A 12,635-nucleotide genomic window follows, 5' to 3' on the forward strand; every position below is an offset into this window, starting at 1 on the left:
AGTAAGTGGCACAGAGGGTGGCACTGACGCTGGCTGGCAGGAGCTTGCTTTTTCCAGTATCCTCACTCCTCTGGTATCCCACACCAGTAGACCCAGGACAGTGAGGGGCTGCTCCCTGGAAGCAGGGGAGATAAATGAGGATGAGGGTCCCCCCATCTGGTAAGATGCCCCAGTCCTGGGGGCTCTCAGCCATCCCCTGTGATCTGGGATCCCCAAAAGAGCCAGCTCCCCAGTGGGGTGCCCTTCCGTCGGGCCAGGCTGCAGCACTGCTGCGAGCTGCAAGCACCACCTTGCGGCTGCGGGACCGGCTGCCTGCAGGGAATGGGGGGGGGTGGGTGCAGCCCTGCAGCCCCCCCAACCCGCTCCCCCACGCCAGGCAGGGCTCCTGGAGGGGTGTGGGAGGGTCATCACCGCAGGCACAGGCTTTGCTCCACGTCCCTCACTGCACCAACCTTACCAGGGAGCTCCAGGGCTGGAGGCTGCAGCAAGAGGTGAAGGGCGTGCAGCCCATCCTGCTACACCCCATGGGCTGGATGCGGCCCTGGCAGCACCCGGGGGGTCCCAACACCCACCCTGGGCCAGTACCTGCCCTGTCCCTGGCACAGAAGTGATGGGCAGGGGGAGCTGCTGATGGGGCAGAGGGCAGGCTGCAAGGCAATCAGCAGCTCCTGCGCCGAGGAATTAAACACTTCTCCATTCACGGTCAGTATTTATTTTGCTCGGGGGTGCTACTTTCCACTGCAAGTCCGTCCCTTCCCCCTCCTCTTATACTGCGACTGGGGAACACGACGCTCGATGTGACTGGGGAGGTGCTGAGGCTGCTGCCTCCATCCCCTTGCTGCCTCCACGCAGGGCACGGCCACCGCCCTCCTGCCCAGCTCCCTCCGGTACCCTGCACCGGTCCTGCAGCGCAGCCGTCCGCCTCCCACAGCGGGACCAGTCCTGTCCAGTGCCATGGGCCCCTGGCCTGGGGGAAGCCCAGGGCCCCAGAGTGGGGCTGCAGTCGTCCCCCCCGGCTCCTCCCAGCCTTAGGGCGAGATCACATAGGCGGTGGCGATGTACTTCTTGCCGTTGCCATAGGTGGTCTTGGTCCAGGCGTAGGTCTGGATGCTGAGGCTGTAGCCGCCCAGGCTCAGGTGACAACTGTGGGGACACAGCCTGTGTCATAGTCCTGGCTCCGTCCCCGAGCCCTGCAATCACATCTCCAGGATGCTCTCGGTGTCCCCACACAGCCCCCCCCCCCCCGCAATGCCCCAGAGCTGTGCCGGGCTCAGGGGCCGACCCGGCTGCCGATGGGGCTCTGGAGGGCACTGCTGGCTCCACGGCCAGAGGACAGACAGACAGATGCAGGCAGGTACGGTACTTACGCCCTCCCCGGACGCGCGATGAAGCACAACGTGTACAGGCCAAACTCAAACTCGGGGCTGCAGCCGATGAAGGCAGAGCCCACCTCCTTGTAAAAGCCGTCCCAGCTGAACTGCAGCCCCAGCACGTCGGGGTAGGTGTCCCACTAGAGAAAGGGGGTTTGGGGGTCAGACCTCTGGCTCCGCTTGGCTCCAGGTGCAACAGGGCAGGGAATTCAAGCAAAGCCCATCTGTGTATGAAGCCAGGCATCCTCGCACCCTCTCCAGGGACAGATCCAGAGCAGCTTTCAGATGGTCTGAGGGGCTGCCAGACAGAGGCCCCCAGTCTCAAATCTCTCGCTTGTAGTTTGGGAGCCCCTTTTGCCCCTTGCATCGTCTTTTCTGGACCTTCCCACCGTGCCTCCATCCCAGGGTCCACACAGGGAGGCAGAGGGGATGCGGCAGGGTGAGCATCTCTGAGGGTTCTGATTCGCCCTATTTGGGATGCTGCCGGCTGGTGCAGCGCCGCCGGCTGCAGACCCCACAGGATCACTTACCGGCCCGTTGAAGTTGTGGCTGAAGTAGTTGACGATGCCCTGCTTTTCAAGGAGGTAGAAGCGAATCCAGTTGTGAAATCCAGACACTTTCCCTTTTTTCACCTCTCCTAAACACAAGCGAGACCCTGGGGTGAGCCCCCCAGCCTGATGCTGCCCAGCACCCCCTGTCCCACCGGTGCAGGCTCTACCTGAGAAGATGTGCTCGAAGCCGCTGGAGTCCTGCTCGCCATCACCTCTGGAGTAGAGGCCGAACCACATCTCCTTCAAATCGGCGACAAACTCCTGCTCGGAGCCGTAGCGGTCTGCAGGCAAGGTGGCGTGGAGAGGTGGGAGCAGTGTCCCGGGATGGGAGCACTGGGAGAGGGCAGAGCTGGGGCTCCCCCCGATCCCTGACCCAGTCCTCTCCCTCAGGAACAATTCAGCTTTGCCCTGCTCAATTCTCCCATGTCCTGGCAGCTCTGGAGAGCCCGCTCCCGTGCTCCTCCAGTCTGCATCCTCCCAGGTCACCTCCCACCCAGCCGGGGCTTTCCTTTTGGATGCCCAACGTCCAGGGACCCCATTCCCCCTGGTCAGTCCTGCCCTGCTCCGCACTCACTTTTTTTGTGGAGGAAGGCGAAGAGTTTCTTCATGAGCTCAGTTTTCATCACCTCCTTGAGGAAGTTGTCCTGCTCCCTCAGCTCCTCCGCCGTCACGTCCTCCTCCCTGCCAGTCACCCTCTGGTAGTTGTCCAGCAGTTTAATGAAGCTTGCGTAGGTGGGTTTGGAGAAGAGCTCCTCATTGACGTATTTGTAGAGCCTAGGAGAGAGCGGATCCTGCACTCAGCGGGGAAGCAGAGGTCCCCTCCAAAACCAGCCCCGCAGCCTGCCCGGCTGGCTGGTCTCTGTCGTGGTGACCCCTGGCCACCCCCCGAGGATGCTGGCGCACACTCACGGCTGCGGGGAGCGGTCCTCCTGGTCACCTGTCTCGTCGGGGGAGGCCTGGTACTGGGGGTTAATGGCGATGTCGGTCGGCCGGGCTTTGTTGTGATCTGCCTTGTAAAGCTGCTCCGAGATGTGCAAGAGGTCCTCGTCAGCGATGGCGTCCCGGCTGCTGGAGAAACCCACTGCAAGGAGAGGCAGGAGGCTGGCAAGAGCAGACAGCAGCTCCTGGGGCTGCCGATTAGCTGCCCACGGAGAAGCGAGGGTGATGCAGCACCTGATGCTGCACCGATGCACGGGTGTCACGACCCTGGGACACCGTGAGAGCCGGGTGCTCAGCACGGAGGGTTAAGGGGTGCAGGGGCGGCAGGGGGGTCCCAACCCTCACCAACCCCACGCCCCAGGGAAAAGAGCTGGCCACAGGGCTGCAGGCACGGGAGCCTTTCGTTAAGCACTGGGAGAGCTGGGAAGCGTCAGTCCCCGTCTCCCAGGCACGACGCTGCTCTTTGCAACACGTCTGCTGGGATCAGCCCCCTCTCGATCTCCCACGTTTCAGGTGCGCGGCGACCAGGGGATGCAAACGCCAGCTTGCCCCTGCCTCTGGCCGCTCTGCGCCTGCCTGCTTCACCTGGCTCTGGTGAAGGGAGATAACGCTGCTGGTAAATAGGCAGGCAATGCTGGGGCTCTCGCTGCACCGTCTGCTCAGCAACGACACGCAGTGGCTCGGAGCGGCTGGCAACGGGGCGGTACGGGCACATATGTGGCCAGAAACCAGCGCGAAACCCCGACGCTATCGACCCCCAAGAGCCACAGGCGGCAGAGGAGCGAGCTGCCCCGAGGTGCGCGGGGTGAAACCAGGGTGGTGGTTTATTGCCGTTGCTCAGAAGCGGAACTACTCACCGCGGGCGCGCGCTGCCTCCTCGGCCCATTCTCCACCTGCGTGGAGCCGGGGGGGGGGAAGAAAAAGGAACTCAGAGTGACGGAGACACGGGCTGACACACACGCAAATGCACAGCGGCACGGGCAGAGACACGCTTGCAACCAACCCCTTTGCACCCCATAGCTGGGGTCTGGCAGCCTCAGGGGGAGAGCGGCTCCCCCAAGCCTCCCCGTCGCCCGAGGGTGCTCACCGGGTCGGCAGTGCCTGTAGTAATCCTCGCAGCAGTTGCGGTACCTCTCGCACTCAGCGTTGCAGTGGCACTCGTCCTCCTTGCTGTAGGGCTCCTCGCAGCGTCCCTTGCAGGAGTCGGGGGCTGTGTACAGGTCTTTGGGAGAAAGAAACAACAGCGTGGTCCGCGGGACGGACTGACCACCCTGCCCCATCCAGCCCACGACCTGAGACCATCCTTCCTTCTGCCCACGCTCCCCTCCTGAGAGAGCCTGAAGGACCAGGCTCCTACCCTGGAGCTATTTGGGATCCTTTGTCAGCGTTTAGGGGTGGCATTTTGACCGGCTGAATCCTTGGGATGCACATCGCCATGGGTCACTCCTCTTCAGCCGTGGACGTCCACCACGTCAGGGCCACTTCACACCAGGAAACACGTTCTTGGGTCCCCACCATTAATTGCTCCTTCTGATTCACCCTTTTAATGCCAGGCTTAGCAAGAGTGCCCCAGGTCCTGCCGTCTCCAGGCCGGAGGAGGAGTGCCACATTCCAGACACCCTTATTTGTAACCCGACCGTCGTTCTTTCTGCAATGCTGGGAAAACTGGGAACTCCTTCCCGAGCTATTTATATGATAAATGTGTCACTGAGCATGTGCTTTATTACACATGGTGGCAAAGCTAAAAATAATGCAGCAACTCAAGCTGTGCTTTGAATAGGGCAAGTGCCACATCTCAGATGGACGATGGACATTTGCCGTCAAGCAAAGAGGGGCTGTAGGAGACCAAGATGTTGGGTTTGTACTAGGAGACAACCCAGAGACTGTGAGCTTAGGGAAGGTGCCTTATCTTCTGTGCTGCCCATCAGCTCCTGACAGGAGGAACGGGACAGCAGGCAGCCCGGGCATGGCTTTCTCGGCAACCCTTTACTCCAGCCAGGAAGGTGACCATCTCCAAGGAGGTGCCGAGAAGCCATGTCCCAACCAAGCTTCCAGCCTGCAAAGCGATCCTTGGAGGAAAGGGTGGTGCTTTCCCTTGCAAACCTGCAATCACGCAACATCTTAAACACCTCTGGGTTGCCTGCCTTGAACTCCAGCAGGTGAAACATGCCCTCAGGGCAAATCCTGATACAGCAGCGATGAGACTGACGTCCAAGTGTCATGCTTGCTGGCTTCTCTCTGCACCCGCGTTGCTTGCTCTGTTGTCTTCCATTTTACCCAAATTATTTGTGCTTTTCAGAATCAGGTAATCAAGGTCCCACATGTGCTGATGAGAGAGGAAGAACCTCTTCGCCCCACCAGCCAACCCAGCCCAGGCTGGCTGACCGTGCGGCAAGGGCACGCTGCTGACTCCCGTTTGGCTTCTCGCCACCAGGTCCTTTTCCGCAAATCCACTTTATAGCAAGAGGGGTGTTAGTAGGAAGGGGTTGCTTCAGACGCTCCTGGAGGCCATCTGCCCTTGGTGCTACTTTAGTCCCACCTTTGCTCGTACTGATGCAGGAAGAACCGGGAAGGGCTGCAGAGGGAAGGGGCACCCGTGGTTTGGGTGGAGAGCGATGCTCGTGGTGTCCAGACACCCCAGCCTCACCAGTCCACGCAGCAGAGCAGCCAGGTCTGGAGCTCTGATGCAGTCGGCAGAAGTGATCCCTGTCCCCAGGACAGCACCCCTCTCGCCCCCAAAGCGGCAGTCGGGATAAGTCAACCTGAATCACGCATCCAGGCTCATTTTCCAGCAGCAGTCCCGGAGGGATTGTGCAAGGCAGGAACTACCCACACATAAGTCACCGCTGAGATGTTCCCGGTCCTGGGGCATGTGCTGCCAGAGCATGTCGCAGCAAAACACCAATACTGGGGTGTGCAGTGACTCAGCCAAGGCCGGGAGCCCTGCAGAGTCCTTGGAGGAGCGAGCTCAGCATCGTCCCATTTCCCGCGGGGCTCAGCTGCAGGGTGCCGAGGCTTCTCCCCGCACGGGGAACGTGAGGAGGGCAGGGGGGACGGCTGCAGGAGGGTGTTTGCTCCTCCTCAGACAGGCATGAACCTAAATAGCTGCAGAGCAGTCGGCCACTTGTGATGGTCAAGTTCAGAGGGGCTGCTGGAGCTTTTGGGGAGAGAAGGGCTGCCGGGAGAGCTGGCAACGCTGCAGCCAAGGGACGGTGGCTGGAGCAGAAGGACACGGCCAGCAGTGCTCAGCACAGCGCATCCGCACTCAACTACTCAGTCAATATTTGGCTGGTCCGGCCAGTAGATATTTTCTGGCTGCACAAAGCCAGACAAATATTTCTTTCTCATTTTTAGCCCTTCAGCCAGATCCATCCCTCCCCAAGCACAGCTTTTTTGACGAGAACAAACTCATTTTCGTTTCCACCAAAAAAGTTTTGACCGAGAAAACACGGGCTATTTCCTGAGCAGCTCCATTCACCAAGGTGAGGGGAAATGTCTGAGACATGACGGAGCCCTCCCAGCAGCTCCCAGCTCGGTTTAGTACATGAACATGAGTTACGGCTCGTGTCAGAGCAGCGTCTGCGAGTCCCTGGCCTGACTCAAGACCTCGCCGCGCTGTGCAAACACAGACCGAAGATCAACCCTGCCTCTAAAAGGGCCCATTTGAAGGACAAATTAACTTGCAACAAAAGAGCTATTGGTAGACTGAGCTCCCCAAATATTTAGTTACATGCTCCTGGCCCCCAAAACCACATATAACCCTGGGTGCAAGCTCTCTGTGAGGTGATCAGGCAAAATCTCCCACCACTGTCCTGCCTAGCCGAGGAGAAGCAAAGTTACTACACGGTGGAGGTGTTACAGCTCAGACGGGTCCACCAGGGTGATGCTCCGATAGCTCTGGTCCAAAGCGTGTGCCAAGGACAGACCACGACACGAGCCAGGAAAGCTGCCCAGCTTCCCAGCCATGGTAAGCCCAGTTATTCCTTCAAGCAAGAATAACTCAGCACTTGCGTTAAACAAGATGAGACCATGGCAAATCCTCCTGCTTCCAGGGCAACCCAATGGCTGGTTTGCAGCAGAAGCAGCTCCTCTTCTGCGCTGGCCTTGCGAAACTCCTCACCATTAATTCCGAGGGGAGTCATCCGCTTCTGAAGCATCAGATACAGCCCTCTGGCAGCGTCAGAAGTGACGAAACTCCCTTCTTGCAAATAGATCACAGTTCACATTTTGTGCAAGAAGACGGCGATGAAGGCACCTAGTCACGTGCAGGATCCTGGTCAACTGGGAGTCAAAACCTGATGCCCACAAGCCACTCCTTGTTGCAGCATCTGCCTTAAAGACAGAGCTATTCTTTATCATCTCTCCAAGCCTGTCTCCTCTCGTAACAACCGTGGAGTCGTGAAGGGCAAAACACCCGAGTTCACGTTGCATTTTCCGTTGCATCTGACTGGCTCCTCCGCTCACCTCCAGCGGCCGCGGGGGGGATTGTGGATAAGGTATTAGAAAAATATTTCCCTTCATCCTCGCCCGGTGTGGGAGGATGAAGGAGCCAGAGGAAGGAGGGCTTACATGACGAAAGCACAGCAAGATGCACCAGGAAGCAACTGGTGGACAAGGCTGAAGACCAGGGGAAGTCTCAACCCATCAAAGGGAAGGATAAACCACCCTCATCACCAGCTGAGTCCCCCAGAGCTCGAGGAAGCCCTCCAGCATGAAAACACCCCTCACTTTTTCCCCTGTGAAGCTCTGCTGGATCCAGCCTCGCAAGGAACCAGCTGCCCCAGTACAGCCGAGCTCCTGGCTTACGGCAGCGCCCTCAGCACCGTCTGCTTTCAACCCATCGTTGGCCCCTTCCCATCGGATGCACCAGCTGGTTTAGCCCCTCTGCCAAAGCAAGGCTCCATTACTCACTGCCAGACACGCAGCCCAGGGCTATTCCTGCCCCGACAAGGAGGATCCAGGTCTTCATCGTCCCGTAGACGGCAGGCTGGGCGTTTCGGAGCGTCCCGGAGAGCAGGTTGGGAATGACGGTGCTCCCTGGCGCTCCCTGCTATATGTGGGGCCCCTGGGAGCGCGGAGGGGAGGGAGGAGCGTGATGCCACTGAGGACTTCACAGGCAGGCTGTACCCAAACTTTGCCAAAACTCATTATGTGCACAGCTTAATTATAGGCTGCCCGGAGTGGGAGGAGGGCTGGTAAATCCAGTATCCCAGTATTGCTCCACTCCTCACGTGCATGGCCCCTGGGGGGTGATTGAGGAGCACGGGGAAAGCTTCTCAGTGGGGTCTTTGCCCACCCAGAGCCCAGCGAGTCCATTAGAGATGCGAGCTGGTGCTCAGTGCCACAGCTTGGTCCCTCGGTGTGCCACATGTTCCCGCGCAACTGGTGCTAACTGGGAGCAACTTTCTGCTCCCCAGTTAATTGGAGGTAGTGACCTCTCCTTCCTCAGCTGCTCCCTCTGGAGGCTGTGCCCCCCCTTACGGCACAGACCAGCCTTGGTTGAAGCCTCCAGGTCCTCCAGCAGCACAAAGAAACCCTGAGACATAACCACAAGCCAGGCTTCAGCATCAAGGCTGCTCAGGGAGTAGGTTTTGTGGACTGTCCCAGTGTGGTCTCACTCCTGAGGCAAGCCCAGAGCTGGTCCATCCCCACCCTGCGTGGGGCTGCCCTTCTCCAGGGAGCCTCCACAGCCCCGGGTAACGCCGAGGGGGAGCTCAGCCCATGCCTGGCGTGGTCACCAGGCTCTTCCCTGCCCACAGCAGGGCCAGCCCAGGCTCAATTCAGTGCATCCCAGTGGAAGATGTTCCCAGATGGTGGGTGTTTTGGCAGGAGAGACAGCTTTCCATGCTACCACAACCTGGGGGGGGACCCTGCTCCCACCGGTTCCCAGTCCTGGAGCGTGTCGTACATGCTGACGAGTACACCCAAAGGCATGGGAGTGATCAGACTGGAACAGGTCAGCGCCCATCCTGCCTCCAAGGGCATCTTCAAGCTGCCTCGGAGCCGTGGCACAGCCTCTCAGTTTTCAAAGGGGCATCGCAATCGTCCCTGAGCCGATCTCCATCCACAACCCTCCGCTGCCCAGCTCAGCCGCTCATGGGGCTGCACTCAAAACCACACTGGGAAAATAACCCAGACCTAACTCACCATCCTTCTGGAGGTTGGTTTAAAAACTGCTATTTTCCCCTTCTGGTCTGGGGAGCGGTGCACCGAGGCGAGCAGGAAGGAACCTCCTCAACCCGTTTTGCTGCTGGAGGATGTTGGAGATGAAGTTCAGCTCTTCCACACATCTCCCTGTCTCTTCCCAGCCACGGTCCCTCAAGGGCTGGCATGGGCTGACCTCAACTCATCCATCAGGGAGCATGGTTGTATTGTCCGCATCACCCTTCCTTGTCTTTCCAGGAAAATAATAAAGAGACCAACAGCGCGTGTTGGTGCTGCACCTGAGGGTCCGTCACAGGCACCAGCTGGTTTCTGGCTTCTCCTCACACGGTGACGTGGTTTCTCAGGAAGCCTCATCACAACCCTTGCCCAAAGCCCAAATGATTTATACCAGCCTCTTCTCCACCTCCTCGCCGGTGCACTGTAACAGACCCGGGAACGGCCCAGTACTGGCTGGTCCCTTGTGGTCCGTGTCCCTCTGGTTTGGCCGGGTGTTTGCCTGGGAAGACTCCCCAGCCGCAGGCTCCTGGAGCTTCTGTAAACAGCCCCGGGCTCTCCTGGGCTGCCTGCCCCAGCGGCTGCCAGACGGCCACGCTCCCGACGCTTTCATCGCCAGAAGCAGCAGGTCCGGGGCAGGGTTTCCCCACCGAGGAGGGGATCGCTCCCTGTGCATCTCCACCTCGGCAGGTGATAACTCATCTCCAGACACCACCTGAGCCAAGGGGAGGCAATTTCTAACCTCCACCAGCGGAGCGGGCAGCAACTGCCTGCAATTCATCCTGCCGACAGAGCAGCATTGCAACAGCCTTATTAGCTGGCGCAGGAGAGCGGCGTTTGGTGTAATAAGGACCAGGTTTGGCTTCTTTCTCACCCCTCAGTCATTTCCTACCCTCCACCCTGGGCTGGTGACCCTGCTGACCTGTCCTCCCTGAGAGCAGCCTTGGTTTTTCTGACATCTTTGTGTCGCTCTGTGCTGAGGCTGCTCTTTGAATCTATCAGCTGGCTCGTGCACAAGCCAACCTTTCCCCAACTCCAGGCTGTGCCTCAAGCCCTGCTGGAGGTGAGGAGCTCACATCAGAGGGGTTGGACGTTGGGTGGATGGCTGCAGGCATCATGCATCCGTCTTGCTCCTCTGAGATGCCCAGGAAGAGCAGAAGCTGCAGTGCCTGGAGATGAAGCGAGTCCCACAGCGCTCGATGAGGGAGCTGGATGCCCACCATGGAGAAGGATGGAGGTGGAGCCCACCTCTTCTTGCAGAAGGTTGCTTTCCCAGCCTCACCGTGGAAGATGATGCCTTTTGCCTTGGGCTTAACTGGGAGCATCAGCTCCACCAGCAAAGGCGTGGGAACAGCGTGTTTGTCCCCGTTTTCTCAGCCACGCTTTCCAGAAGCTGGTGGCCGGGTGTAAGCACTCCCCACCTGCCGTCCTCGCACACCCCCATGGTCCAGCACGTCTTGTTGCCACCTCTACCTTCCAGCAGTGCTGGACCTGCAGGCACCAAAGCCCTCCGAGCTCCTGGGGACAACCTGCTTCTCCTCGCCCAGTCTCATGGTTTGCAGGTCCAGGGACAAGAGCAGGTAGGTGTGCGCTGGGCCACGGTCCAGAGTCAGTCACTGGCGACAGAAGGACAGCATCACCGGCTGTCACCGAACCCCGTGACCCCATTCAGGGCGCTCGCCCATGATGGGTGTTGCAGGAGGGCGGTGAGTCAAGCGCCCCGGGGCTGGCTCCACGGCGCTCTTGCATTAGAGCCGAGGAGACAGGAATTTCCCACGCGCTGAGCCCGTGGCAGCCAGCCCCGACCCCGGCCCCGGGGATGCAGGAGGGGAAGCCGGGAGTCCGGGCAGCCACGCTTGCTCCTGTGCCCAACAATGCCGTTAGCTCTCGCCCCTTGCATTACACCCTCGTCCAGACCCCGGCTTTACCCATGGTCTTGCTCGAGGAGGCAGGCATCCAGCCTCTTATTTTTCCACGGTCCAGTGTTTTCTACAAGCAGGGCTGCCCGACACCGAGCTTCATCCCCATCCCCTCCTGCCGTCCTCCTCTCCACATCCCCCTAGACTCATTGCCCTTTTCCAGAATATTTTTCCAGGTTTTCCCTCACCCTTGGGACATCATGGGGCTTCTGCAGCTCCATGGGAATTGCTGGTGGGGCTGGACCTTCACGCTCGTGCTCCTAGGGGTAACACAGCTTGTGGAGGTTACCGGCTTGTGGGTTGTGGAGGTGCATGGACCGTGCCGAGCTCCCCAACGGGATGCTCTTCACAGCCTGCACCGGGAAAACCAGACAAGGGTTAACTTTTCCACTCAAGTGGAGATTTCTCCAGCCAAGCCAGCCGGCCGGACCAGCATCCCACCTGCAGCTGAGGAAGGGAAAGCCCCGAGACACATCCATCGACCCGGCCAGCCAACCTGCAGACTGAAGGTAATCTGCAGGCCCAGAAACATCTGGAAAATGTGCAACTCTGGTTTAACCCTTCCTTCCCCACACATGAGCTTTTTCGTTTCAGGGCTCCTTTGGTCCTTCAGGGCAAACATCCTGGGAAAGGTGACTGTGGGAGGTGTGGGCTGCCCGATTTGGGTCCAGATGCCAAGGAATTGCCATCGCCTCTCTGCTTTGCCCTGGCTTGCCTGGACACGCACGCTGCTGGGATCATGCATGGGGCTGGAGTTAGAAACCTGGGAGATGCCAGGTGTCAAAACCTGCTCCCCATCGAGCACAGCCACCCGCTCGCTGCCTTGCAGAGAACCAGAAAGCCAAGCTTTGCACTGGGGGGGACCCGGGGGTCCTGGGATGGATGTGGTGCTGCGAGCTGCAAGGAACCCGCATCCCATCTCGTAGCTGGCTGCATCGCTTGAAACGTTATTTAGGTGTGATGGGGACTTTTATTTTAAGCAACCCATTCATCTGCATGGCGAGATTGAAAAGAGCAATTAATGCAGCGGTGCTCTGGTCCCTTGTAGCCCAGTCGTACTTGGGGCAAGGCTGGGGGGGGCTTTGGCTTGCGGCTCCGTGCTGTGGCTCCATGGTGTCCCGGCTGGGGCACAGACCTGCCAGGGGCTGCGAGCCTCCCCCGCGCTGGTACCCTGCAAATGTGGGAGCTTTTAGGGGCTGCGATCTCCCCTGAACCCCGTAGCTTCATCCAGGCCTGCTCAGAGTGTTGGGAAGGTCATTGCTAAAACTGCTCCGTGCGCGTACAGAGATGCTCTGGGGGGAGGGATGGGGGTCCTCACCCCTGGGGTCTGTCAGCTCTGCCTCCTTCAGAGACATCTCCCCCAAACCCCTGCTCGTAGCCCAGCAGCAACTGGTCATGGGTTGGGAACGGCCAGAGCAGGTCACCATCTCCATCACAAGGCCACCACAGCTTCCTTCCATGACGGGTGCTGTCCTGCCTCCGCGCCATGGCTGTACGTGGCTATTCCTGCCCCCATCTATGTGGGGGAAACCGAGGCACGGAGAAGGCTGTGATTAGCTCAAGGTTTGGCAGCATGGGCTGGTTTAAGCCCCAACAGTACTGGGGGGGATCAAGATACTTTCCCCATGGCTGCTGGGGTCGTGCAGGTCCCAGAGGCGGGGACAGGGGACGCAGCCAGCACCTCCCATGGGACACAC

General features: G+C 59.5%; 1 protein-coding gene across 1 annotated transcript; it reads right to left on the bottom strand.

Moving 5' to 3' along the window:
• Window positions 1–696: 696 nt before the first annotated feature.
• On the bottom strand, window positions 697–7,870 carry ENDOU (endonuclease, poly(U) specific). The gene is made up of 9 exons (XM_076360398.1): window positions 7,772–7,870; window positions 3,948–4,082; window positions 3,718–3,753; window positions 2,831–3,002; window positions 2,496–2,695; window positions 2,089–2,202; window positions 1,901–2,007; window positions 1,368–1,510; window positions 697–1,143 (listed from the first exon to the last, which is right to left on the bottom strand). Exons 1-9 carry the CDS (start codon window positions 7,827–7,829, stop codon window positions 1,029–1,031), a joined length of 1,080 nt encoding a protein of 359 aa, XP_076216513.1. The 5' UTR covers window positions 7,830–7,870; the 3' UTR covers window positions 697–1,028.
• Between the last annotated feature and the right edge of the window lie 4,765 nt (window positions 7,871–12,635).

This window comes from Aptenodytes patagonicus, chromosome 27 (genome assembly GCF_965638725.1).
Source record: "Aptenodytes patagonicus chromosome 27, bAptPat1.pri.cur, whole genome shotgun sequence".
NCBI lineage: Eukaryota > Metazoa > Chordata > Aves > Sphenisciformes > Spheniscidae > Aptenodytes > Aptenodytes patagonicus.

What these genes read in the sequence shown, in the direction of transcription:
- ENDOU (XM_076360398.1), bottom strand. Translation starts at nt 7,829, where the DNA reads ATGAAGACCTGGATCCTCCTTGTCGGGGCAGGAATAGCCCTGGGCTGC. An exon ending in GAGGACCGCTCCCCGCAGCC is followed by an intron (nt 2,696 to 2,830) that starts GTGAGTGTGCGC and finishes GCTCTCTCCTAG; the next exon opens with GCTCTACAAATACGTCAATG. An exon ending in GCCACAACTTCAACGGGCCG is followed by an intron (nt 1,511 to 1,900) that starts GTAAGTGATCCT and finishes CCCTTTCTCTAG; the next exon opens with TGGGACACCTACCCCGACGT.